The 27,452-nt window shown below is 39.0% G+C and overlaps 2 protein-coding genes across 5 annotated transcripts in view; both read right to left on the bottom strand.

The window, feature by feature from the left end:
• Positions 1-27,452, bottom strand: part of raf1a (Raf-1 proto-oncogene, serine/threonine kinase a) — a 778,989-nt gene that overhangs the window by 148,571 nt on the left and 602,966 nt on the right. The gene's annotated exons all lie outside the window — the stretch shown is intronic.
• Positions 1-27,452, bottom strand: part of iqsec1a (IQ motif and Sec7 domain ArfGEF 1a) — a gene marked incomplete at its 3' end in the record, with an annotated part of 122,680 nt that overhangs the window by 27,833 nt on the left and 67,395 nt on the right. For both annotated transcript variants that reach the window (NM_001386594.1, NM_001386595.1), the window contains 6 exon segments: positions 517-656; positions 2,951-3,117; positions 3,978-4,100; positions 6,320-6,481; positions 8,976-10,126; positions 12,665-12,944. In NM_001386594.1, the coding sequence (NP_001373523.1) occupies positions 517-656; positions 2,951-3,117; positions 3,978-4,100; positions 6,320-6,481; positions 8,976-10,126; positions 12,665-12,944 (2,023 nt within the window).

Below are 27,452 nucleotides of genomic sequence, written 5' to 3'. Positions count from 1 at the left end.
AAGGCTAAAAGGGCATCTGCTGCACAAGACCGGAATAGCTGGCGGTTCATTCGACCCCTGATAAATAAGGGACTAAGCTGAAGGAAAATTGAATGGACTAACAATATGCTTGAGCTCGTGAGCTGGTTGGGTATAGGGTTTTTTGTGTGTAGTTATGCCTAATTAATTAAAGTTAGCATAGTAAGTACATGGAACATGTGTAACAAGGACACTTGTTACCCAAACTTGTTGCATCAGAACTGTTGAGGAATGATACAACCCTTTTAAACTATGATTGTTTTATTATTATTACAGTATCTTATTTTATTACTGTATATGGATAGCGGTCAACAATCTTAACAATTCTATCTGGAGATTCTGATTACAATAAAAACTTTAAGAATGATAGTATAAAAAATTAAAGACACATTTAAAAGTACAAAAATCAGATGTAATAATAAAAAATAAAAGTAATTTTAGTCAATTTTGTACATTTCCATAGACTCCGGCTTCATGATAGCTGTCAATTGAACTTACCTGCTTCTTGCCCACAATGAGTTTCTCCACCTTCTGCACCTGAGACACATGGTCCTCATTGGTTTTGAGCTCTTTCTTTTGGATCCTCTCATAAATGCCAACCAGCATCTCCCGTGGGATGTCCTCTCCATCATCAACCCCTTTCAAAACGCAAGCACAACACTGCTATTTCAGCAGAATACACAGGCATCTGGCAAACCTCATTTATTTGCATTCTTCTGTGATCCTGTATGAAGTTTATGAACCTGAACTGAGGTTATTTTAGTAGACAAAAACTAAAACTATTGGTCAAAAAACATTTTCGTTAACTGAAATAAATGGGAAAACATCACAACAAATATAAACAAAAACAACAACAGTCACTGAATAACATTTATTAGTAATAATAGTCTTCATCTGAAATCTGACCTGCTGCTGTTTAGAGAAATAACAGTAGATGGCGCGTTCACAAGCAAATGATGTGTATTTAGCATCTTATTTTTATTCAAACATAAAACATGTTCCAACATTCGCCATAAAATCAACTAGTCTATACAGTATCATATTTAATATGAAGAAGACTGTCTGAATTATTCATATTCTTTCATGTATTCATTGCATTTGTACGGGTTTGGATTCAGTGTTTGTTCGAACAATTATTATACTTTTTAAAATTATTAAACAATTATAAATATTTAATGTTGTAAATATATATATATATATATATATATATATATATATATATATATATATATATATATATATATATATATATATATATATATATATATATTAGGGCTGTCAAAATTAGCACGTTAACGTACGCTATTAATTTAAAATATTTAACACGTTAAAAAAAATGAACGCAAATAACGCATTTGCAGTTTTTTTTTTTATTTCCTGTTGTGGCTGACGTGTGTTCAGGGACAGCGTGTGCATAGAGGCAACCTAGGTGGCCGCCTTGGGCAGCAGAATAGTGAGCAAGCCCCCCGGTCTTCACTCTTATCCGCTACACCCACCCCCTTTGTCATGGTCCTTACTTTCATCTGCGAACCGGGCACTTTCGGGTTAAGGGCGGCGTGATTACCGTTTGCCACATTAATAAAACAATTAATGTGGCATCAGCAGGCTATCCAGCATTTCCTCCAGATTTTCATGCAATTTCGGGTGTTTCATTTTTAATCTTTAGACTTAAACTGCGGTTCAGCAGTTCACTCTCATTCAGCAGATTTTCATTCAGGAATGGAAAGAAAGCCCTCTGCATTTCGGGACTCGTGTGATCCTCTAAGGTAATCAAAAATCGCTCCTTACATGGTAGACTCTTAATCAGTATTATTTTAATCATAAAAGTGGTGTATTGGTGTCCATGTAAATGTACTGTAGTGAAAGTGGCAGACGGAGTCGCAAGCTGTCAAAGACAGCCCTATTCTCTGCCTTTAAGCTGCTTCCATGAGCCCTCACATTTCATAAGTTTGACGTGTTTCCCCTGACACGCAACTTTTATAAAGCGTCTGCTTCACGTTGCTGTGTCAGAATCCTTGCTTGTAAAATACAGCCATACTTTAGAATGCTTTTTTTAGCAAATTTGATGAACCCGATCGTGCCTGTTGATGAATCTGAAGGGATCTCTCACTCACCGGGTCCGCTGTAATGCGCTTGTTGTCTGTGTGTGTGTGTTTGTGTGTTTTTGTAGATCACTTAGAATCCAACATGGAAATCATTTTTGTTTGTTATTGGCATCGATTGTTTTGAAATTCAAATGGCACTTACTTGCCTGTGTTTTTATTTCTGTAATAAATACAACGTTTCGTGATTAATCATGATTAATAAAAAAAAAAGTGTGATTAATTACGTTAATATGTTTAATCATTTGACAGCCCTAATATATATTGTATTTCTAAGAGATTTGCACCAGAGTTAATGTGAGCTGTGCAAATTAAACTCCCCAAAAAGTAGTCCAAATATCTAAAAAATTCTTAAATCAAGAATTATTTTCTACAGAAGAAAAAAATATTGCTATATTTTTAGAAATAATATGTCAAGATAATGTAAGTTTTTCCTTAAAGCAAGCAAAATAATCTGCGTGTCCTTCTGTTGGTCCTCAGAAATCTCATTACCCAGATCTTGCTCCCACGTTTGTTCCCACTTCATTTGACATACTATTTCTGAAAACAAGACAATATTTTTTGCTTGTCTAGAAAATGTTTCTTGATTTAAGAATTTTTAGATATTTGAACTAGAAACAAGACAAAAACTCAAAGTAAGAACATATTTTTTGCAATGCTTTGCTCTGCTCAACGCTGTATATGTTACGATAAACTATTAATACTAACACTAAAACTAAAAATATAAAAAAAACTAAATAGTATTGAAATAAAATCTCATTTAAAATGCTATAATACTCATCATCAGAACACATCCTTGATTGATAAAATGTACAACTAAAAAAACAAACCTCGTAGATTCTTGACGAAGTCCTCCAGCTTCATCTTGCGTTCGATCTTGACATTGGGGCTGTACATGTCTGTGTTGAGAAGGATAATGGCGAAGGCCAAGATGAAGATGGTGTCGGGGTTTCTGAACTGGCGGACCACGTCATGGTTACAGATGCAGTAGCGCTGGCTAAACAAAAAAACACACCACAGCTCATTCTAACCCTGATCAACCAGATTAAAACACTATAGTAAAACTCAGTCACAACGCAACCACTGCATTTGCATGTGTCTTCATCAAACACTCCTCATAAGACCAAAGACCACTTGGACTGTTTAAATCAGAAGGACTCAAGTATGCTAATTTTTTCGATGAAACTGCAGCTTACTTTATTATATTACTTGCCTCACAATGGCTACTCTAGTTTTTCTCGCTGTATATTACCAATAAGACAAAAACATTTATATGGTGCGTTTATAATAAAGGAACTCTCCGCTTTTTTTTGGAAACATGCTTATTTTACAGCTCCCCAGAGTTGAACACCTGAGTTTTATCATTTTGAATCCATTCAGCCAATCTCAGGGTCTGCCGGGAACACTTTTAGCTTAGCATAAATCATTGAATCAGATTAGACCATTAGCATCTCACTCAACAAATTCAACAAAGAGTATTGATAATTTTCCTATTTAAAGTTTGACACTTCTGTAGTTACATCTTGTATTAAGATTAAATGAAAAGGTGCTATTTTCTAGGCTGATATAACTAGCATCTATATTCTCATTCTTGCATAACAATCATGGAACTTTGCTGCAAAACCATGGCTACAGCAGGCGCAATGATATTTAGCTGGGGACTATTTTTAGGTGCAGCGTGATATCACATCATATACCATATCTGCTGCAGTCATGGTTTAGCAGCAAAGTTCCTAAAGCAAAGCAGTATTGGGACACTTGAGAAATGTGTTTGAGAAGTTAAAAACGCTTCTAATTTAATCTTCAAAGGTGGTTCAGTATGTGTCTGGAGATGTGTGTTCTGTGATCTCACAGCACCTGAAAGCCTCGATCAAACGCTCCACCTTCTGTGCTTCCCCCTGAACTCGGATTTGAGCCTGAAATTTCCGCAAAGCTTCATCCAGCTCCATCCCTGAGAAATCCAACTCATCCACCACACAGCTGCAACACACACATACACATCCCTTAGAAGATCTCGCATACAACTACTGCCACTGCACACAAACAGGGTAACATTATAAGAAAAGGTGTTATTATTAGAACAGAGAGTGATCTCCCTGCTGAAAAATCCAGCTTAAACCAGCCTAGGCTGGTTGGCTGGTTTAGCTGGTCGACCAGCCTGGTTTTAGAGGGGTTTTGGCCACTTCCAGGCTGGTTTCCAGCCATTTCCAGCCTGGTCTTAGCTGGTCAGGCTGGGAGATGACCAGCTAAAACCAGCTTGACCAGCCTAGCCAAGCTGGGAGTCCAGCCAAAACCAGCTATATCCAGCTTAAACTAGGCTGATCAAGCTGGATTTGGCTGGTCATCTCCCAGCCTGACCAGCTAAGTCCAGGCTGGAAATGGCTGGAAACCAGGCTGGAAATGGCCAAAACCCCTCTAAAACCAGGCTGGTCAACCAGCTAAAACCAGCCAACCTGCCTAGGCTGGTTTAAGCTGGATTTTTAAGCAGGGCTACTAACAATTTGTTTTTGGATATACTTTTTAGGGGTCTAATTTAACATTCTAAGAGCCCACAAAATCGCAAGGTGTGTAGATGCACATAAGGCTGATTTATACTTCTGCATCAAGCGCATGTGTATGTTACGGCACGGCTTATGCGCTGACGCGCACCTCTCAAAAAATGTAACTACACATCGCAACAACACGTAGCACAAGCTCTGTGATTGGTCGGCTTGGTATCGTTGACGAGTGTGGGCGGAACCGAGAGCCGCCCAAGCCCGACGAAGCAAGTGTTTACAAGTATGGAGTCCCGTGAAGGAGCTCCCGATGGAAAGTTTTGTTTTATGTTTACCTCATGGTTTAAGTTGTTACACGTCCGCCGTTTCCTGCCTCAAAATGAGCGAGTTTGAACCACTTTTACATTAAGGAAACGTTCAGAAAAAACAAAAGACCAGCGAAGAAACTCGACACAGAGGAACAATAACACCTACTGCAAGTGCCAACTAGTGTTTTGGAAGTGTATTGCAGAGCCACAGAAACAGCGCACAAAAGTATAAATGCACAGCTACGCACGTTGCATGCGCCATGAGTCATGGCGATCACTTGACGCAGAAGTATAAACCAAGCTTTAGAGAAGGGAAAAACAGGAAAAACAGTCTGATCTGGTCTGATTGTCCTTAAAAATGATTATCCTTATCCTCTTAATCAGTTATGTGTATCTTTTGGACATAACGTGCATTAAACCAATCTCATCTCCCATTCCATTTAAGACTAAGTTCTGGTCGTAATGTTGTAAGCAGAAAAACTTGACGGGACTCTACACTTGTATACACTCACTCCAACAGGTTTACGTGGCTCTCAGCCCCACCCACACTCGTCAGTGCTACCAAGCCAACCTATCTGCGCTACATGTTACATTTTTAAGAGGTGCGTCAGTGTCTGCGTCAGCCACGGTGAGTTCTATGCGACGCCGTGAAGGCTGCATATGTGTGCGCCTGATGCAAAAGTATAAATCAGCCTTTAGTTTTCATTACTAATAAGTGGTGTTAGTGAGGCCAGCAGGGGGCGCCCAACCTGCGGTCTGTGTGGGTCCAAATGCCCCAGTATAGTGACGGGGACGCTATACTGCTCAGTGAGCGCCGTCTTTCGGATGAGATGTTAAACCGAGGTTCTGACTCTCTGTGGTCGTTAAAAATCCCAGGATGTCCTTCGAATAGAGTTGGGGTTTAACCTCGGCATCCTGGCCAAATCTGCCCACTGCCCCTTGTCCATCATGGCCTCCTAACCCTCCCCATGTTCCAATTAGCTTCATCTCTGTCTCCTCTCCACCAATCAGCTGGTGTGTGGTATGCGGTCTGGCGCAAAATGGCTGCTGTCGCGTCATCCAGGTGGATGCTGCACACTGGTGGTGGATGAGGAGATTCCCCCCCATTGTGTAAAGCGCTTTGAGTGCCCAGAAAAGCGCTATATAAATGTAAGGAATTATTAATGTAAGGAATTATTACTGTTCATTTTCCATTAAAAAAAAAAATCATTTTGCTAACTGTTTAGATTTTTCTTGAGAGTGTACAAAACACTGGATCTGTGCCTATTATTTGCACCTGTTATAACGTAATACCACACGTGGGAGTACTTTATTTGTGGAGATTAAGAGCTACGACATCATGTAGATCTTTCAAAGTAAAAATAAAAACAGTATAGGAAAAAATCTAAATACTCACTCCAAAACATCCCTGTTGAACTGTTTCTGTCTGTTCCCGAGAAATTCCCCAATCATTTGTCGACTCAAGCCTTTCCTCTGGAGCAGGAAGTGAGCCACACCCACAGGCGTGTCGGGAATGAAGCCCCTCTCTGTCAGGTACTGAATGCCCTTCTCTGGCTTTCTGGAAGTAGATTATTCTAGATTAGGTCACCATTATGTTTTGTTGGCTCAAAAATATCACCTACATTTAAAAAAAAAAATGTTCATTCAATTTTTTTTTGTTACTTCTAGAACAAACGAATGAGATTTCATAAATAATATTAGAACTGGCATAACTAAACACTTTTGACAACATGCAAAAATGCACCAACACTTGCTGACTACAGTTTACATTTTTGGCTTTGGTTTATGATTAAAGGTGCAGATCAGTATGTAGGATTAACAACTAGTGGTTGCACTAGGTATTGCAGTCCAAATTCAAAACATTGGAGAGTTTTTTTTTTACCCTGATAATTCGATGCACATGTACGTTGCCAGATTGATGACACCAACATGAGCGAGCATGGCTGATGATCGAGCCTTACACTACAATAAGCTCAGCTAATGTTTACATTTGTAATATTTGTATTGTTTGGTAGGCATTGATTAAAAACACTAAAAAATTTGACTCAATAACTGACATTAGCATTGTATTTAAGAGAAATAATTATGTTCACTTACCATGTTTCTTACAGTGCATCCGGAAAGTATTCATAGTGCTTCACTTTTTTACGTTACAGTCTTATTCCAAAATGGACTAAATTCATGTATTTCCTTAAAATTCTACACACAATCCCCCATTATGACAATGGGAAACATTTTTTTTTTTGAAATTGTTGCAAATTTATTAAAAATAAAAAACCTGAAAAACCACATGTACATCAGTGTTCACAGCCTTTGCTGTGAAGCTATAAATTGAGCTCAGGTACATTCTGTTTCCACTGATCATTCTTGAGATGTTTCAGCAGCCTTATTGGAGTTCACCTGTGGTCAATTCAGTTAATTGGACATGATCTGAAAAGGCATGCACCTGTCTATATACGATCCCAGGGTTGACGGTGCATGTCAAAGCACAAACCAAGCATGAAGATAAAGGAATTGACTGTAAATCTTACAGAGAGGATTGTCTCAAGGCACAAGGCTGGGGAAGGTTACAGAAAAAATTCTGCTGCTCTGAAAGTTCCAGTGAGCACAGCGGCTTCCATCATCCGTAAGTGGAAGATGTTTGGAACCACCAGGACTCTTCCTAGAGTTGGCCAACCATCAAAGCTGAGTGATCAGGGAAGAAGGGCCTTAGTCAAGGAGGTGATCAATAACCCGATGGTCACTCTGTCTGCCTCCAGCGTTTTTCTGTGGAGAAGGACAACCATCTGTGCAGCAATCCACCAATCAGTGGCCAGACGGAAGCCCCTCGCCGTCTGGAATTTGCCTAAAGGACTCTCAGCCCATAAGAAACTAAACTGTCTGCTCTGATGAGACTAAAATTGAACTCTTTGGAGTGAATGTGAGGTGTTACATTTGGAGAAACGCAGGCAACACTTATCACCAGGCTAACACCATCCCTACAGTGAAGCATGGTGGTGGCAGCATCATGCTGTGGGGATGTTTTTTAGCAGCAGGAACTGGAAGAGTAGTCAGGATGGAGGGAAAGATGAATGCAGCAATGCACAGAGACATCCTGAATGAAAACCTGCTTTTAAAGTGCTCCTGACCTCAGACTAGGGCAGGGGTGGGCAAACTCAGTCCTGGAGGGCCGGTGTCCTGCACAGTTTAGCTCCAACTCTAATCAAACACACCTGCTTATAGATTTCTAGTGATCTTGAAGACACTGATTAGTTTAGTCAGGTGTGTTTGACTAGTGTTGGAACAAAACTCTGCAGGGACACCGGCCCTCGAGGATCAAGTTTGCCCATCCCTGGACTAGGGCAACTGTTCATCTTCCAGAAGGACAATGACCGAAAGCACACCGCCAAAATATCAGTGAGTGGCCTAGCCAGACCCCAGACATAAATCCTATTGAACATCTCTGGAGAGATCTGAAAATGGCTGGGTATTGTGTGTAGAATTTAAATGAATTGAATCAATTTTGGAATAAGGTTGTAACATAAAAAAATATGGAAAAGTGAAGCACTATGACTAGGAACTTACACATAGCACCTTTTATAAATTGGCTATGCTATAATCGCATATTTTTTGTGGTAATTCGAAATAAAAAAGTGAATTGTCTTCATCGCTATTTAACAATTGAGGTCATAGACCTGTTTCTTTCCACTTTTAATCATAGTGCTACTACACATAATACTTAAAATGACAATAATAATGACTCAAGAATAGGCATGAGCTCAGTCCATTCCAGGGGTCACCAACCCTGTTCCTGGAGAGCTAGCTTCCTGCACATTTCAGTTGCAACCCTGACCAAACACACCTGTTTGTAATTATCAAGTGCTGCTTTAGGTACTATTAATTGGTTCAGGTGTGTTTAATCAGGGTTGGGACTGAATTCTGCAGGAAGCTAGCTCTCCAGGAACAGGGTTGGTGACCCCTGGTCTATTCAATATAGAAATAATATGCATCTCAAACATAAGTCAAGTCTTGGATAATAAAATGCGCATTAGATTCATTCACCAAAAACATACTTGTTAAAGAGGTTGAGACCAATGCGGTATTGTCTCTTGCGCATGATGTCGCTGCTGGAGGCCGGAGAGTCCCAGCTGTTGCGAGTGTCTTTGTGGTAGGTCTGTTTGCTGAGGTTCTGCTGACTGGAAGAGGACTCAGAGTTGATTGTGTCAATAGAGTTCGAGTTGCTGTTGATGCTGTCATTGTCTCCATCGGAAAAGTCTGATTCTGACTTGCTCTGCCGGCTGCCATTGGTGGCCAGATGACTCACCACCTGCCGGTGTCTCAGTGGCTCTTCCTCACCAGAAAGAGAGGGAACTCTGGCAGGGAGTCCGTGTTTGGGATTGGCCCGTGGTGCTGCTGTGGTCTGTTTGGGAACGTTTTGAGCCTGGACCAAACCCTGCTCCGAGCGATCACTCGCATCTGCCGAGCTGTCGCTGGGAGGCTCGATTGTCAGCACGGGCAAGTCCACACAAAGCTTTGTACTCTGGTAATCGAGGGATGGAGTGCTCCTGGCACTTGTGTTCGTGTTAGCATCCATGGACCAATACTCCTGTGAGGTGCTGACGGACTGAGTGTGCTGATCAGATTCTGCGCTGGATGGCTGTACCAGTGGAGAGAGCTCCTCCTCATCGATGAACAGAGTCACATCACAGATCTCGTCCAGCCTGTGGTGCTCATCAGGCTGAGGAAGCTCCCGTTTCTGCTGCAGCTCACAAACCGTCTGCTCAGGCTGGATCTCCTCTTTGTGTAGACTGCGGCAGTTCAGTGCATCGTCGATTGACTCAGCCAGCGACTTTACCTGCTTTGAGAAAGTGTCCTCTAGCTCCGTTATTGTGTCTGTCAAGTCATTTTGAGTTTCTGGAGCCTCCAGGATAACAGGAACCTTCTCTCCAGGTTGCACCATTGCTCCTATATGGCTGCTCTCCTCCATGAGAGACATCTGTCTGCCCTCAAAGAAGGAGCTGTGGACCTTCTCAGGTGCCTCGAAGGAAAACTGCATCCTCATGTTGGACAACAGGATCCTGCGGGACATGCGGTTCTCGGACATCGAACTCCTGAGGCGCTCAAAGTTCTTGTTCATCTGGTAATGCCGGAAAGCTGTCTGGATGGTGCGTGCAGCATGGCGGGTTATGAAACGGCCTCCATATTTCCGCTCAAGCATTTCCACCTTGAAAAAACAAAAATGATATGATTTAGGCAGCGTTATGAAAAAGCAATTAGGGTTTATTTGGAGATACAACACATATTAATACTGCTCAGTGTTTCCCATAGATTATATTTGGATGCCCCTAGAAAGTCTAATTATTTAATTATATTTAATTATATTTTCGGTATTGATAGCGCTTCACTTTTTCCACATTTTTTATTACAGCCTTGTTCCAAAATGGATTAAATTCATTTATTTCCTCAAAATTCTACAGACATTACCACATAATGACAATGTGAAAAAAGAGTTTTTTAAAATTATTGCAAAATTATTAAAAATAAAAACCTGACAAATCACATATTTTAAAGAAAACAAATTTCTTTAAAAGAAAAAATATTATCAGACATACTTTGAAAATTTCCTTGCTCTAGTAAACTGTTAAACATACTTTTGGAAATATATAAAAAAAAAAAAAATTCAAAGGAGGGCTAATAATTCTGATTTCAACTATATATATATATATATATATATATATATATATATATATATATATATATATATATATATATATATATATATATATATATATGTATATATATATTTATATATAGTTAAAGTCAGAATTATTGACCCCCCTGTTTATTTTTTCCCCAATTTCTGTTTATCGGAGAGAAGATTTTTTTCAACATTTTTCTAAACATAATAGTTTTAATAACTCATCTCTAATAACTGATTTATTTTATCTTTGGCATGATGACAGTAAATAATATTTGACTAGATATTTTCAAGACACTTCTATACAGGATAAAGTGACATTTAAAATCTTAACTAGTTTAATTAGGTTAACTAGGCAGTTTAGGGTAATTAACCTTAATTAATTTAAAGTTATTGTATAACGATGGTTTGTTCTGTAGACTATCAAAAAATTATATAGCTTAAAGGGGTTAATAATTTTGACCTTAAAAAGTTTTTTAAAAAATTCAAAACTGCTTTTATTCTAGCCGAATTAAAACAAACAAGACTTTGAATCTATTAAAAAAATTTCACATTTTGTGATTTTCAATGGAGTGTTTTTTCATTTATTTACGGTTGTGAAATGCATTATGGGTTGTTGACCTCTACTCTGCTAATTTTTGAACTTCTAAATCTTCATAAAACTCATAAAACATTAATCACAAAATACGTAAAACTGCTAAGGGCCATGAAACTTGTTTCAGCGGGGTTTTTTCACACCTCTACTTTGGAAAAAGTTAGGAAAGTGGGCGTGTCTAGCTTTGTTTGGGGGAGTGTCGGAGGAGGGAAAGAAGGAAGGTCTGTGAAAATTACCATAAAAATGGGAGTGTCGGTTTGGGTACGCACTGATTTTCACAGAGGCAAAACAAACACACAGACGCAGAGGTGAAAGACAGTGACTGTGCTAACAAGGACATCAGTAATCGAATTATTTGCCAAATTATTTAATGGCGTACTTTAACTGCAGTTTGGCAGTCTTTCATTCAGGAATTTCATTCATGCCCCTCCTGACAAATTAGATATTTGATTGGAGGGGTTGCTGGAAGCGTGCATTTTTCATGCAATGTTTGATTCCTCACTGCGAATGAGAGAAAAAAAAACCTCCGCATTTCTCTGTAACTTAGATGCACTCGGGAGGTAGCATCAGAAAGCCGTGTGCTATTTCTGTCACAAAATGCGTCGAAAATTCTACACAACGGTATGTTTTATTGTGGTGCTAACATGTTTACACTCAGAGAGCAGCATTTACGGCAGATTTTTCAGTCCATAATATTGTAGAGATATTACCGCACGGTAAACTTTAGTAACTTAGAAATCATTTGACTAAGGTCCGTCTGTAAACACTGAAAGAGTACTGCTGACGATACAAACTAGCTTTGCCTCTGAATAAACAAACAAATACCTCTGATCCCTCACTTACCAAATCTGTAGAGACAGGACAATCAACACCAACTGGAGCTGTGTCTTTATTAAAAGGAGACGAGAGGCAAATCCGGATTTCACCATTTCCAGATGAGAAAAGCTCTCGGGTAAACAATGTTCCTTAGACACATATTTCTGTCGCGCGCCGCGTGCACTGTAATCCACACACGAGTCCAGCTGCGCTCTCATAGCGGGAAAATGAAAACAAAACCTTCACTGCAGCAAATTATAAAAGCAACACTGACGACCCGTAACTCCAAACAGTTCTTGTTCTTGTCTTCGAAGCTATCATGCATATTAATGAAGTTGCACCACATACATGATAGAGCGCGCTGATTGGTTTGAACCAAGTCTTACTCATGAATGATAAGATCTCATGGTCGTGACGCAACTTCAAAAATTCGTTTCAAACCGAAAGAACGAATTTTCTTGAAATAACGCAAAAACAACCAATGTTCACTTTTTAGTGAAATATAAGTGTCTTAATAGTGTTTTTAGCAGTGTGGGACACATATACGACTGTCAACAGCTCAAAAAAATGTGTTTTGGTGTTTCGTGACCCTTTAAAGTGTACTACAGTTAATGCACAATAGTGTAGTTAAAACATCAGTCATGGCACTGTACCTTCTTGTCCTGAAGGTCTGTAGATAGCTCATAGCTTTCAGAGAGGGAGCGAGAGCGCTTGATGGCCTCTTCTTCTGCTTGCTTGCGCAGGATGGACTGAGAGTGTTGTAGTTTGGGCCGTTGAGGGCGCTGCGGGCCGCTTTGGATGCTGTGGCTGTACAAAGATCCCTCGGACTGGTCCGGACTCAAGGAAGAACTGTGAGTGACCGGCCCACGGCCATATCCTATGCTGGTGTCCACGGAAGGGCCAGGCTCACTGCTTTCAACAGTCCCTTCCACACTAAACAAGACAGAAACATAAGACATATATACAGTTGAAGTCAGAATTATTAGCCCCCCTGAATTATTCGCCCCCTATTTATTTTTTCCTCAATTTCTGTTTAACGGAGAGAAGATTTTTTCAACACATTTCTAAACATAATAGTTTTAATAACTCATTTATAATAACTTATTTATTTGATTGTTGCCATGATGATAGTAAATAATATTTGACTAGATATTTTTCAAGACACTTCTATACAGCTTAAAGTGACATTTAAAGGCTTAACTAGGCTAATTAGGTTAAGGTTAGGGTAATTAGGCAAGTTATTTTATAACGATGGTTTGTTCTGTAGATTATCGAGAAAAATATAGCCTAAAGGGGCTGATAATTTTGTCCCTAAAATGGTGTTTAAAAAAATGAAAAACAATTTTTATTCTGGCCAAAATTAAACAAATAAGACTTTATCCAGAAGAAAAAATATTATCAGACATACTGTGAAAATTTCCTCGCTCTGTTAAACATCATTTGGAAAGCATTTAAAAAAGAAGAAAAAATTCGAAGGGGGCGAATAATTCTGACTTCAACTGTATAATACACATTTTTAAAGTAAACTTCATCTGACTCACAGTTTTTGAAGCTTTTGGTATTTTGTTATTTGTTAATCTACATTAACAGACATTAGTAAGCAGTTTATAACTACAGCTAAAAATCCTGTATTCTTGACTTAAATGCACATGTATAATGAACTTAATGACTGTATTTTTGTACTTTTTTAATGATGATTTTTTCATTATTAAATTAGGTATTGCAATATTTACCAACCAGCTATTTAAGAGTACATTGTAAAACATCCATTCATTCATTTTGAATGTTAAGACTTCCGGTGGCTTCAAGTCCGCTATGAAAATGACTAAAGCCATTCACTGTTAAGTCTGTTTGCAGGTAATAGCGTTTGCCACTGAATCTACACATTTTAAGCGTGAGAGGTGCTGTAATTCTTCATTTAACCCTCACGATGCTGTTAACCGTGCAAGCGGCAGCTATATGTAACATTTACCAAAGCTCATGAAAGACCATTATTGCTATTAAGATGACATGCAAATAATAAGTTATATTTGAATTTAAATGTGGGGAGGGGCGATGGATTGTGATGCTGGCTCATCATCGTGAAGTTTGTTAGCCATCGACGATGGACGATTGCATCATCTATCGGCACAACCCTAATAGAAACCAAATAATATCGCTTTGCAATATTTCCCAAACCACATTGTTTAAAAAGATGCCTTTTGTATCATCAGCATTAATGAACACCCGCTTCATTTAAACAGATTTTTAAAACCTACAGCAAAAATCGTGCTTAGAATGGGTTTAAAAACAATTGTGTGGCAACAATCTGTGAATACAACCAGCTTCTAACTCTTAAAGAGAAGTCATGCAGGCAATGGTCAAAAACAGGGGCAAAACAGCAGCGTAAAGATAATGCAATAAACGTAGTCAAAATGCAGGTGAAGGGTCAGGCTAGGTGGCAAAGAATCAAAACAGTAAACAAGACACGAATCAAAACAAGGCAAGACAAACAGGGAAAAATTCTTTGTAATGTTTGTGGGAGAAACAAGACTCAGCCAAGTGTCTGTGAAAGCGAGGGGTACATATAAATCTTATATAATAAATAATCCCCCAAGATGAGCTACAGCTGTGTCTGCGTGTGAGTGTCAGGATTATTGTCAGCTGCGGCAGGGGCTGATGAGTGCAAAGAGTTCTGGGGGAGTTGTAGTTTGATAAAGATAGAGGAAGTAATCTCCAAAAATGTATAAATTTGATAAAAAGAGTCTGAAGAAAGACTTTGACTCTCCCTTTTTTTATGTGTGATCAGAGGGGGAAAGCCCCGCCCACTGTCCCTCATTAGCATAGGATGTTAATCTTGTTTTTGAATCTGCCACTATTCTGACACGTAAGCATTTGTAGCTCCACCTTTAGAAAAGAGCACAATCTCATTTAAATTTAAAGTGACAGTAACCCAAACACTACAGTTAGGTTTAAAGCTTAAAAGGGGCAGATTCAAAGGAGAGTAAAACATTATTTAAAGGGTAAATTTTGAGCTGAAACTTCACATACACATTCTAGTAACATCGGAGATTTATTTTAAATCTTGTAAATAATTGGCTATGTTATGTTTCTATTTTTTAAATATCGGATCTATTGCTAAGTCTTTCCTCTTTATCAATGATTTGGAGATAGTTGTTTATTTATGTCTACATTTCTTCTAGTCTACATTATTGCAGCACATTGTATCTGCTCTCTCTGGTTCAGAACTCAGCTGATAGGCTTTTACTCTTAAATTATTAATTTCATTATACTGGTTAACAATTAGTAACAGAATTCAGTATAAAGTGTTTTCAAAGGTTTTCAAATATCGCTATGGCTTGTTTCCTGAGCATGTTTCTGACTTGGTTGGTCTACATCTGCATTTCTCAATCAGCTTTTCATCAGGTTTTCTCAACAGCGGAAGTTGGTATAGTTGGCTAAACTTGCATTAAATAGGAGAGTACAACAAATAAACGTTTTGCTGTCCTATATGCTCAAATAATAATAGAAAAACCCAACAACGTCATTATCAAGACTTTCAGAAAAAGAAAAAAAAAATGTGTGAGACTGACAGAAGTAGCCAGAAGAAAGGAAAACATTTAGATGTACTGTCCTATTGCATTAGAAACATCTTGCATAAGTGGTCGTTTTTTTTTTTGTTTTTTTTTGTAATTTGACGCAGATACAAATACAAAGTATAGCTTTACAAAAGTTTATAAATTTATTTTAAAATCTAAATATTAAAAACTTTTAAGGATTTAAGATCCTGATTAATGTTCAACAATTATTACCACTTTGTGAATTAGGGTTAGGTTAGGGTTAGGCGGGTCCCCTCCCGGCCCTTGCGCCCCACTGCTCTGCAAATTTTGCACGTCTCTTTTATTTAAACACACATTGTGAAAAAAAATAAAATAAAAAAAATAAATAATATATATATATATATATATATATATATATATATATATATATATATATATATATATTTTTTTTTTTTTTTTTCTTTTTTTTTTCACAATGTGTGTTTAAATAAAAGAGACGTGCAAAATTTGCAGAGCAGTGGGGCGCAAGGGCCGGGAGGGGACCCGCCTATATATATATGTGTATATATATACACATATAATATATATGTGTGTGTATATATATATATATATATATATATATATATATATATATATATATATATATATATATATATATATATATATACTGAATTGAACATTTTAGAAAGGTTTTGATTGTAAGTCAAACAGAATTTTGACAAAAAAAAAGGTTTATTATGTTTATTTAAAAATCGAGTTGGGATGAACAACCTTATTTTCAAGACAAGCAAACAAAATCATGAAAAAGCCAACATATAAAAAGTCAAATAAAATATGCCACTAGACGTGCTTTCTATGAACAGAATCCCTATTACTATTGCAAAAGACCTGAATAATATCTCAAACTAGCTTAACTAAGTACTGGACAGACCATCCATAGGCATACTTCTGTCTGAATACCGTCAATTTGGATTTGGTTCATATAAGCAACCAATTACCCATTAACTCAAAAACTCTCTGCAAACTGGCATTGAGTTATTCTCACAGCTAATAAACAATTTTGGTGAAACCTTTATATATTTTCCTCATCAAAACTACTTTATATATCATACATCAACATGAATAATCATATAGGACTATTAATAATTAAATCTACATCAGCTGACCAAACTCCTTTAGTAACTAAAATGAATGTGCTGAAATGATCAAGTTAAAAAATGGCTAGATGATCTCCAACAGACAAACTCAATAACAGGATACACTGCATGTTGTGAAAGAGCCATGCATTCGGCGTTTACTTTCATCTCAGTTAAAGCTCACAGCTTCCATATTTACGTGAACACTACTCACTAACTCGAAGCAGTCTGGCGTGAGTGTTGTCCAAAGAAAGATCTCCTTCCAAAGAAGCCCCATTTCTTCTGCTTATCTGCCATCACGAGTTCAAAGGGCAGTTCAGGTTACAGCACACAGCCAAAGTCTGCGCTGACGAAACCAATCATTTACAAACTACCCCATCACGTTCACCGTGCACTCATCGACTCGCTCGCATCAAAACAGATAAGCTAAAATCATGCAGAAAAGAAACTTCCTCCAACAACTTCCTCCTCAGGGTTTTGAGCTCATGCCTCCAGTCACATGCAGCACTGTACAAACAACTGTAAACAGCAGGAGAGGCTGGCCTCAAATGTAAACTAAGCACACCTTTTATGCAATTAGGTGAATTACAGTTTACTTAAGCATGACTATTGTCAAGTACTATACATTATGCTGTAGGCTGACTAATCCAAATAGACACTATTCCCTAGCAAGGACTACGCTACATTTAGAAGCAATGTTTTTTGAGTGGATGTAGGGATAAAAAAGGTGTGGTAAGGGGACAGTGGGATGAAGAGGAATGGGAGAAATATAACATTTGAAGGGTTGTCAGGTTGATTTGGACATCCTACGATGATGCCCAGAGACATGGAGTGGGGGTACTGCCTCTGTCAGATTTTGGTAGAGTGATTAGGTACTTACACCACACGTAGGTTGGGATTATGGTTGGTGTATAGTTACTGTGAGGTTTTGCTTAGGGTTGGGGTAGGTGTAGACGTTAATAAAACACAACAGGTTGTTGTGAGGTTGGGTTTAGGCTTGGTGTAGTAGACATTATTAAAACACGACAACTAGTTGTGAGGTTGGGTTTAGGGTTGGTGTAGACATTATTAAAACACGACAAGTAGTTGTGAGGTTGGGTTTAGGGTTGGTGTAGACGTTAATAAAACACAACAGGTTACTGTGAGGTTGGGTTAGGGTTGGAGTAGTAGACATTATTAAAACACAACAGGTTGCTGTTAGGTTGGGTTTAGGGTAGGTGTACACGTTAATAAAACACAACAGGTTGTTGTGAAGTTGGGTTAAGGGTTGGTGTAGACGTTAATAAAACAGAACAGGTTGTTGTGAGGTTGGGTTTAGGGTTGGTGTAGTAGACATTATTAAAACACAACAGGTTGTTGTGAGGTTGGGTTTAGGGTTGGTGTAGTAGACATTATTGAAACATGACAGGTTGTTGTGAGGTTGGGTTTAGGGTTGGTGTAGTAGACATTATTGAAACATGACAGGTTGTTGTGAGGTTGGGTTTAGGGTTGGTGTTGTAGACATTATTGAAACATGACAGGTTGTTGTGAGGTTGGGTTTAGGGTTGGTGTTGTAGACATTATTGAAACATGACAGGTTGTTGTGAAGTTGGGTTAAGGGTTGGTGTAGACGTTAATAAAACAGAACAGGTTATTGTGAGGTTGGGTTTAGGGTTGGTGTAGTAGACATTATTGAAACACGACAGGTTGTTGTGAGGTTGGATTTAGGGTTGGTGTAGTAGACATTATTAAAACACGACAGGTTGTTTTGAGGTTGGTTTTAGGGTTGGGGTTGGTGTAGACATTAATAAAACACAACCGCTTACTTTGAGGTTGGGTTTAGTGTTGGTGTAGTAGACATGAATAAAACACAACAGGTTACTGTGATGTCGGGTTTAGGTGTGGAGTAGATGTCAATGTTATTAAAACACAGGTTACTTTGAAGTTGTGTTTAGGAATGGTCTACGTGTAGTAGACGTTAATAAAACACAATAGATTACTGTTAGGTTGTGTTTAGGGTTGGGGTAGATGTAGACATTAATAAAACACAACAGGTCACTGTGAGGTTGGGTTTAGGGTTGGTATAGTAGGTGCTATTTATAAACGACAACCGGTTACTGTGAGGTTGGGTTTAGGTTTGGTATAGTAGACATTATTAAAACACAATACGTTACCGTGAGGTTGGGTTTAGGGTTGGTGTAATAGACATTTATAAAGCACAACCGATTACTGTGAGGTTGGGTTTAGGGTTGAGGTAGGTGCAGACATTAATAAAACACAACAGGTTACTGTGAGGTTGGGTTTAGGGTTGGTGTTGTAGACATTCATAAAACCCAACCGATTACTATGAAGTTAAGTTCAGGGTTGGGGTAGGTGTAGACTTTATTAAAACACAACAGGTTACTGTGAGGTTGAGTTTAGGGTTGGTGTAGTAAACATTCATAAAACATAAAAGGTTTCAATGGGGTTGGATTTAAAGTTATTGCACACTGAATCCATAATGTTCGCCTGTGATTTTTACATGTTAACAAATAAATTCCACCGTAAGTTGTATGAATCGTATTGACACACTGCCCTCAAAACTTTCATCCATAATAAAAAATTTGCATCCAAAAAGGCTCTTTGAAAGTTGTTTTGACAGTTAAGAGCCACCGTACAAGCGAAAAGCTAAATACAGAATAAACAGCCCTTTTCATTACTCCCTATACAGTGCAGTCAGTACTCCCATGATTTAATTCTATGAAGATGCATGTCGGCATATTAAAAAACAATTACAGGTTGAAGATCTCAGTGACCAGGACTAGAGTACATGCAGTCATGGAGATGTGCTGTTAAAACAGAGAAATTCACACTTCTTGCGTAATATCTGTACGGTCTCATGCGCCATCTGTCCTGGCAAACACTGACATGCGCTCCTCTCTCATGGGTGGCAAGCCTACCTAGTGTTCAAAAACAAATGCCAGAGCACAACCACGCCACAACACAACAGCGTGCATTTACTGATCAACTCTAACATGTTTAGAGATGACTTTAACAGGATAATGATGCAGCATTTTTAGGGTCCATTTAATTGATTTCTGTAGTTATTTTATCATAAAACTAACATATGGCTGCAGTTTTTGCTAGTCTTTGCTATGGATTTTGCAGGGATATTCCCCCGAATGGGATGCTGGCCCTTGTTTCCATCATGGAAAGTGGAAGTGTTAGTGAACCAGCATGAATGCATTTTGCACATTGTGACCTACTTGAGATGTTGGTGTGTTGGTGGATCAGCGTTCATTATCTTTTGGATTCCGGTATGATACCAGCAAAACCCAAACTAACCTCACATACAGCTGAAGGCACAAACATCTGTGAAATTTGTATTATTTTGCAAATATTTGCTAAGATTTTCTTAATACATTTTAAACAATTCTTTTAATAGCTAATCTTTAAATAGCTAATAGCTATCTTTGCCATGATGACAGTGCATATTTTACTAGTTATTTTTGCAACCCCTCTAAAACCAGCCTGACCAGCTAAAAACATCTAAGACCAGCTTGACCAGCTAAGACCAACCTGACCAACTAAGACCAGCTAAAAAGTAGAAAAAACTCCTCTAAAACCAGCCTGACCAGCTAAGACCAGGCTGACTAGTTAAAACCAGCTAAGATCAACCTGACCAACTAAGACCAGCTAAAAAGTGGCCAAAACCATTCTTAAACCAGCCTGACCAGCTAAAACCAGCTAGGACCAGCTTGACCAGCTAAAACCTGCTAAGACCAACCTGACCAACTAAGACCAGCTAAAAAGTGGTCAAAAACTCATCTAAAACCAGCCTGACAAGCTAAAACCAGCTAGGACCAGCTAAGACCAGCCTGACCAGCTAAAACCAGCTAAGACCAACCTGACCAACTAATACCAGCTAAAAAGTAGCCAAAACTCCTCTAAAACCAGCCTGAACAGCTAAAACCAGCTTGACCTGCTAAAACCAGCAAAGACCAACCTGACCAACTAAGACCAGCTAAAAAGTGGCTAAAACTCCTCTAAAACCAGCCTGACCAGCTAAAACCAGCTAAGACCAACCTGACCAACTAAGACCAGCTAAAAAGTAGCCAACTCCTCTAAAACCGGCCTGACCAGCTAAAACCAGCTAAGACCAGCTTGACCAGCTAAAACCAGCTAAAACCAACCTGACCGACTAAGACCAGCTATAAGTAGCCAAAACTACTCTAAAACCAGCCTGACCAACTAAGACTAGCTAGGACCAGCTAAGACTAGCCTGACCAGCTAAAACCAGCTAAGACCAACCTGACCAACTAAGACCAGCTAAAAAGTGGCCAAAACTTCTCTAAAACCAGCCTGACCAGCTAAAACCAGCTAAGACCAGCTTGACCAGCTAAAACCAGCTAAGACCAACCTGGCCAACTATGACCAGCTAAAAAGTGTCCAAAACCCCTCTTAAACCAAGCTAGACCAGCTACAACCAGCTAGGACTAGCTTGACCAGCTAAAACCAGCTAAGACCAACCTGACCAGAGGTTTTGACATTGATTTGAAAATGTGTGTAAGCAGTTAGAAAAAATCAAAATTAGCTGGAGAAATAGACAGATTTATTATTATTTAATCCACTGGATACATCTACATCTGCAAATGAAGGTTAAAGATCATTTGTTGAACGTGAGAGTGTCTGTTGACTCTGACTTTACTAGTTTGGCCACTGCCTGGAAGTACATAAATGTGTGTGTGTGTGTGTGCGATGTGGCCTCTGTCAAATAATCCCCACTGGGTGTTTGACAAATAGCAGGGGGATTCCTGCATTCCAGGAGAAAAAAGGTAGATGAGAAAAGAGGCAGGAAAAATCTTCGGGAGACCATCACATTAATCATTAGCAGACTTCAGCCGTGTGTGTGTGTGTGTGTGTGTGTGTGTCTGAGAATGCTGGTCATCTCAAGTGGATTTCCATATGTGCCTCCAAGGCAACGCAGACCGTATGGCCAACTTGCAGTTTTACTAAAGATGACATCAGATTAAACAATGACAGCTGGACAACATCAAATAATACATCATAGTTTGGCCTTATAAACTATATTCAGTACTTGGAGTTGCAGCCTAAACTCAGAAAGAAACGTAACGATTTGATGTTTGGTCAGTTTAATGGCTAATTCATACAAATTCATATGAAAATGTGAAATTTTGAAAAGAAGGCGTGGCACCAAACTCTAAACCCAACTGTCATTGGGGGAGGAGCAAATCATTCAAATGAAATCAGACAAATTTATGCAAATGAGTCATGAAATCAAAACGTTTTGAATTGCGGTGAGATATCTATGGGAACAGATAACTGGAGTTTTTCTTTTAAAAAAAGGAAAATTCAAATAAAAAGTTTCAAATAAATAAATTACATTTTAAAAAGTGTTGAAGCTACCAACATAGCAACATTTCTCTGGCCCAAACAATCAGGTTTTGCTTGGCCCACATGCCGCAGTGAATTACAGTACATTACTGGACCAAATCTGGCTTCCAGACAAGAGCCAAACATGGACCATATCTGGGCCAAGTCTCAGCCAAGTTAATAACTCATAACTGGGCCTGAACTGGGCCAGATAGGTTGGTGTGTCACGATTGCAATGAAATTGATAAACCCATGAAGCGCTGTGCTTTAGGCACACTATGGGCACGCTTTTTCTCAAAGTGACCTGATTGGTAGAATTTTTTCTTTACTCAAAAATTATTTTAATGTATTTTAAATGTGGGTCAAGACTGGCCAAACTCACATGGCCCACAAATCAATTTATTAAATCTGGTCCAAATACTAAGTTTTACATCTGGCCCAAATCTTGTGTGTTGCCTTAAAGACGGTGCCACCTCTGCCAAACCTGGGCCATGTTTGGCCCACATGCTGTATGCCAGTGGCAGATGAATGCCTGCTGTGCCTGCTTTATGCCAAATCTGGGCCAGAATTCTTTGCTACTAGAGTATGGCCGCACAATAAATAGAAAAAGGGTCAACAACGCAGATCAGGGAAGGACTGGGACAAAAAAATCAGCTCTGGCATTTTGGGCCAGAGCGGCCCACTATACAATCAAAATGCTACCCATCTGTGCACGCCCTTGAGTATATTTACCAACGCCTATTCTTAAAAAACACAAAAGCCATATATATATAGGAAATAATGAGAGTTGACTAATTAAAAACTTGTAAATTTGTAAAAAATGTAATTTATTATTAAAATAAAAGTATAATCCACACTGGAAGACCATCTTGTGTGTGCCTGTGTGTTTTGAGGGAGCCTATATTAAATAATGAACATAACAACTGCCTGTTTTTTGTGTATATCACATAATTTCCCAATAGTATGTGTAACCCCGCCGGTCCTACGCCACCCAACCTGCTTCGAGCTGGTATCGAACCGGCAACCTTCTGTATGGGAGTCTGTTGCTCTAACAAGAAGGCTAAAGACCATGGCCTCTTGCATCATTCGCTAGAGCACCTTTAGAGGTCAGAGGAGTGAGGTTTTACCGCACAGCACTTACTAGCTGGCCTCCGTTACATTCACCCCCCTAAACCTCACTCCCATCCGGGTCACGGCACCAATGTTTCCCACCTGTCCTACGCCACCCAACCCGCTCCGGGCTGGTATCGAACCGGCGACCTTCCGCATGGAAGTCGGTTGCTCTAACAAGGAGACTAAAGATCATGGCCTCTAGCATCTGTCGCTAGAGCACCTTTAGAGGTCAGAGGAGTGACGTTTACCTGCACAGCATTTACTAGCTGGCCTCCGTTACATATGCACCCCTATGATGATGAAGAAATACTAAGACCCAGCATTTTTTTACAGTGTACATACTGAATACGTTTAAATCTGCCGCATGCTTTAGTATCATGTACACTAAATAAAGGTATTCAATGATGATTTCTTGTATTAACTTTTTTTTTTTCTTAAGTTAAGTGGTTGTAAACAATTGATTTGAGCTGAATTTGAACAAACAAATTAAGTTAAACATTGCTAAATTTAATTTGGTTCTTTAAATTCAACATATATAAATTGTTTGCAACCATTTTGCAGACATCATTTGTGTGTATTTTAATGCTATAAAAACACAGAACTGTTCTGATACTCTCTGTAGTCCCCAGGTCATTGATTTACAGAATAATACAATTACTGGGAACCAAACGAATCACACAGACAACAACGTAGAAAAAAATATACATCAACAGTTAAACGCTTTGCTGATGTGTAGTTTTGCTGTTGGCACAGGATATGAGGAGGCTGTTTTCTGTCCTCCAGCAAAGGAAGCAGCCGTTCCCTGCTGATCATTTTGGGTGTTATTCTGTTATCTAGCACAGACATGTGACACTGTTCACAATACTACACAAAGACACACACACATACAAAATCTGTGACTTTACCCAATCAAATAATGTTTTTAATCTGTTTTTCCTATGTTTTGTTGAGTATATTTTACTTATTTTAATTATTTTTTTTATCCCTTATGCAACAGTGGAAAACAAACAATTGTTTCTGCAACTTAAAATGTTTGCCTACACCAGAAACACTCTTTAAAAATGAATTGCCTCAACACCATACCAGTGTATGGAGCCAGTGTTTACAACTGTTGCCACATTTGCCCAATTGGAAACCTGGAACTTAAATCTGTGGCCCTTAGGGGAAAAAGTCCACAAAAAGATACACTGTAAAAAAATCTTCATGATTTCAATGGTAATAAACTGTAAAAAATGCTTTGGTAAAAATCTGTAACCTGTTTAACAGTAAGTTTCCATGATTTATATGGTGAATAATCGTAAATTCCAACCCAAGCTCATTCTGATAATGTACCCCTATATACAATTCTGGAGAGTGCCAAATACATCCCAGGAGGTATGTTTTTGTTTTCACTCTTTTTGAGATCTCAAATCTTTTCTCGCGTATATCCACCAGAGGCCGCTGTCGACAGACTGACTGACTGACTGACCGATCGAATGACCCACCCTACTCCTTCATTAAACCCAGGGCTTAATTTGTGCAGGAACACGCCGGATCCGGCACCTCTGAAATCTGATCCAATACCTAATTTTACCGATCCCCCTCCTCGACCGCCCTCCGTCCCCATTCGCTGTTCACTTTCACTTTCTTCCACGACTCCCCAACCCTCTTCACTTTCATCCGCGACAACCCCCCGCTATTCACGTTCCCCTCCCCCCTCCCCCAAGGTTCGCAACACCTCTCCTTCCTCGGGTAACATGCTGGATCCGTTATCCCGATCTGTTCCGAGACCTTGGGATTCTTGAATTAAGCACTCCCTAAACCCAACCAATAACCCAACCAAAAGTGTAATGGTCAATATGGTGAATAAAGCCCTGCCCACTTGTACAGGAGACACTACTCTGGGAAAGGGGCTCGGACCAGACAAGAGTTTCTGCGGATGTTGTTTTTTAATTTTATTTGTCATTCCTAATATGAAATTCAGTGGTAAGCTTGGCAAACAGTTTTGGAGAATTTGATGTTTCCCCATTCAGACAGAATGCCTGAGCATACTGCGTTAGAGGTGTTTCAAAGATGGCTGCCGAGTGAAATGACTTGCCTTAAAGGGACTTTGCCAATAGTGTTTTCAAAAGCACCGATTGACCCGCCCACCCACATCCTTAGAGCTAACCGACAATTTTAAAAAGCAATCTAGAAAAAGAAAAGTCCTCACCCTTTACCACATTCCCACCCTGTTATTTACTTGTTTATTTTATTGGCTTCTGTTTTTGTCTTACCTGCTTTCAGGAACTGCTTTTCACCCAACTCAAACCCCGTTGTTGTGGTCAACTCCTCTGTCTCAAGCCCGCCAAGGTACGCAGCAAACTACTGGACAAACTGGAAACAGCGGGAAAGCTGTTCATACAGAGGTAAGCAGTCAACTGCTAGCGCAAAAAAAAAAGGCGTAGCATAGTGTTTGTTTTAAAAATGAAATGCAGCCATACTTACTTCAAGCTACATGATTCGCAATTTCCAGAAATGAATAGGGCTACGTTTTTAGAATGAGCTCATGATGGTAAATTCACTTTCCCAGAATTCCCTGCATGTCTGCAATTGCTGACATTACTATGGTTCTTTTTTGTTTTTTTCTCAAGTCATGCACATTCGAGTTTTATATGACATCTAATGTTGGTACATTTATTGCAACATAGGCTCATTCTGAATATAGTCCTATATATGTTTGTGGAGACCGCGAATTATGCAGTCAGAAGTACATATGGCTGTATTTCATTTTTAAAACGACGCTATGGGGCGGTATGTCGCCATTCCTTTTCGCGCTTTCCAGCTGACCGCTTACCTCCATGTGGACAACTTTCCTGCTGTAACCTGTTTGTCCTGTTAGCTCGCCATGTACATCAGCGGACTTGAGACATGGAGAAGAGCTGACCGCGTCGACGGGGTTCGAGTATGGTGAAGAACGGTTCCAGAAAGCAGGTAAGACAAAAACAGAATCCAAAAAATACAATAAGAAAATAACAGGTTGAGTATGTGGTAAAATCAGACGAGGGCTTTTCTTTTTCTGGATTGCTTTTGAAAATTGTTGGTTGGGTTTAGGGAAGTGGGTGGGCGGGTCAATCAATAAAATTGGTTGGGTTTAGAGAAGGAGGAGGGTGGGTCAGTAGTCAGTCAGTCATTCAGTCAGTCAGTCAAACAGTCAGTCAACAGCGGCCTCTAGTGGGTTTATGCGAGAACAGCAGCAGCAAATGGCACTTGCGAGAGAAATTTGATGAATGAAAAAGCATACACAGTGGCCTCTCGTGGATACGCGAAAACAAAAACATATTTCACTGCCTCCAGAAACGTATATAGAGGTACGTTTTCAAAATGAGCCTGGGTTGGTGTCATGACTGTAATTGTCCACCAGATGCCAATGTAGTTCGCTAGCAACTCCCTGTGAACTACAGTGGTGAAAGAACTACATACCCACACATTCCTTCGCGCACACACCCAGTCTTTCATATATACTTATTTGCAATCACAGCTGTCTCTGTTTCCCCGTTGATTACCTGGACTATATATTCTACCATTCCACCTCTGTTTGTTAGTTCGTCGTTCATCCTTGTTGGTATGTTGTTCCCGATCTTGCTCTTGTCTCTTGTCTTAGTTGTTATAGTCTAGTTCTAGTTTAATCTGTTTGAGTTCCTCGTTTGTTTGTTTATTTCGTTACTTTGATTTTTGTCACTGTCTCTGCACTATTTCACATTAAAAATCTGCACTTGGATCCTACACCCTGTTTTTGTTGCTGTTTCAATCCCCCGAAACGTGACAGAATTGCAATACTTTAATTTGTGTTTCCATGAAGGTGTTTAGTTGTGTGAATGACACCGAGCTCCTTCTATACTGTATACTTGTACGTTTCTCTGCTTGTTTGTGATGAACATTAATGTTGTGTAGATGTTTATACTTAAAATCATTAGTGTATGACTAAAAAAGCCACAAAAATACAGTTATTCACTGTATAATTTTGATATTTATTTTTCATTCATATATAGACCATTTCAGTGTGCTCATGTCATTGGTCCATGAATACTTCCTGCTTGTTGTCAAACTATTTCTGTAACAAGAGGCGATACAATCCTAATGATGTTATAACAGCTATCGTAACATTATTTATCAATATGTGGAGCTTTCTGGACTGTCAGAAGCTATGAAAATTTAAAATGTAAAACAGGAAACACGTCAGGATCATTGATATTGTTTACATCCCTCAAAATGGTCTATACTGCATTTTTAATAGTTTAATTCTGGCAACCACAGCCGCCTCGTGTGTTTATAGTAAAATT

This window comes from Danio rerio, chromosome 23, assembly GCF_052040795.2.
Source record: "Danio rerio strain M-AB ecotype USA chromosome 23, GRCz13ab, whole genome shotgun sequence".
NCBI lineage: Eukaryota > Metazoa > Chordata > Actinopteri > Cypriniformes > Danionidae > Danio > Danio rerio.
This window is presented reverse-complemented; position numbering and strand designations above follow the sequence as displayed.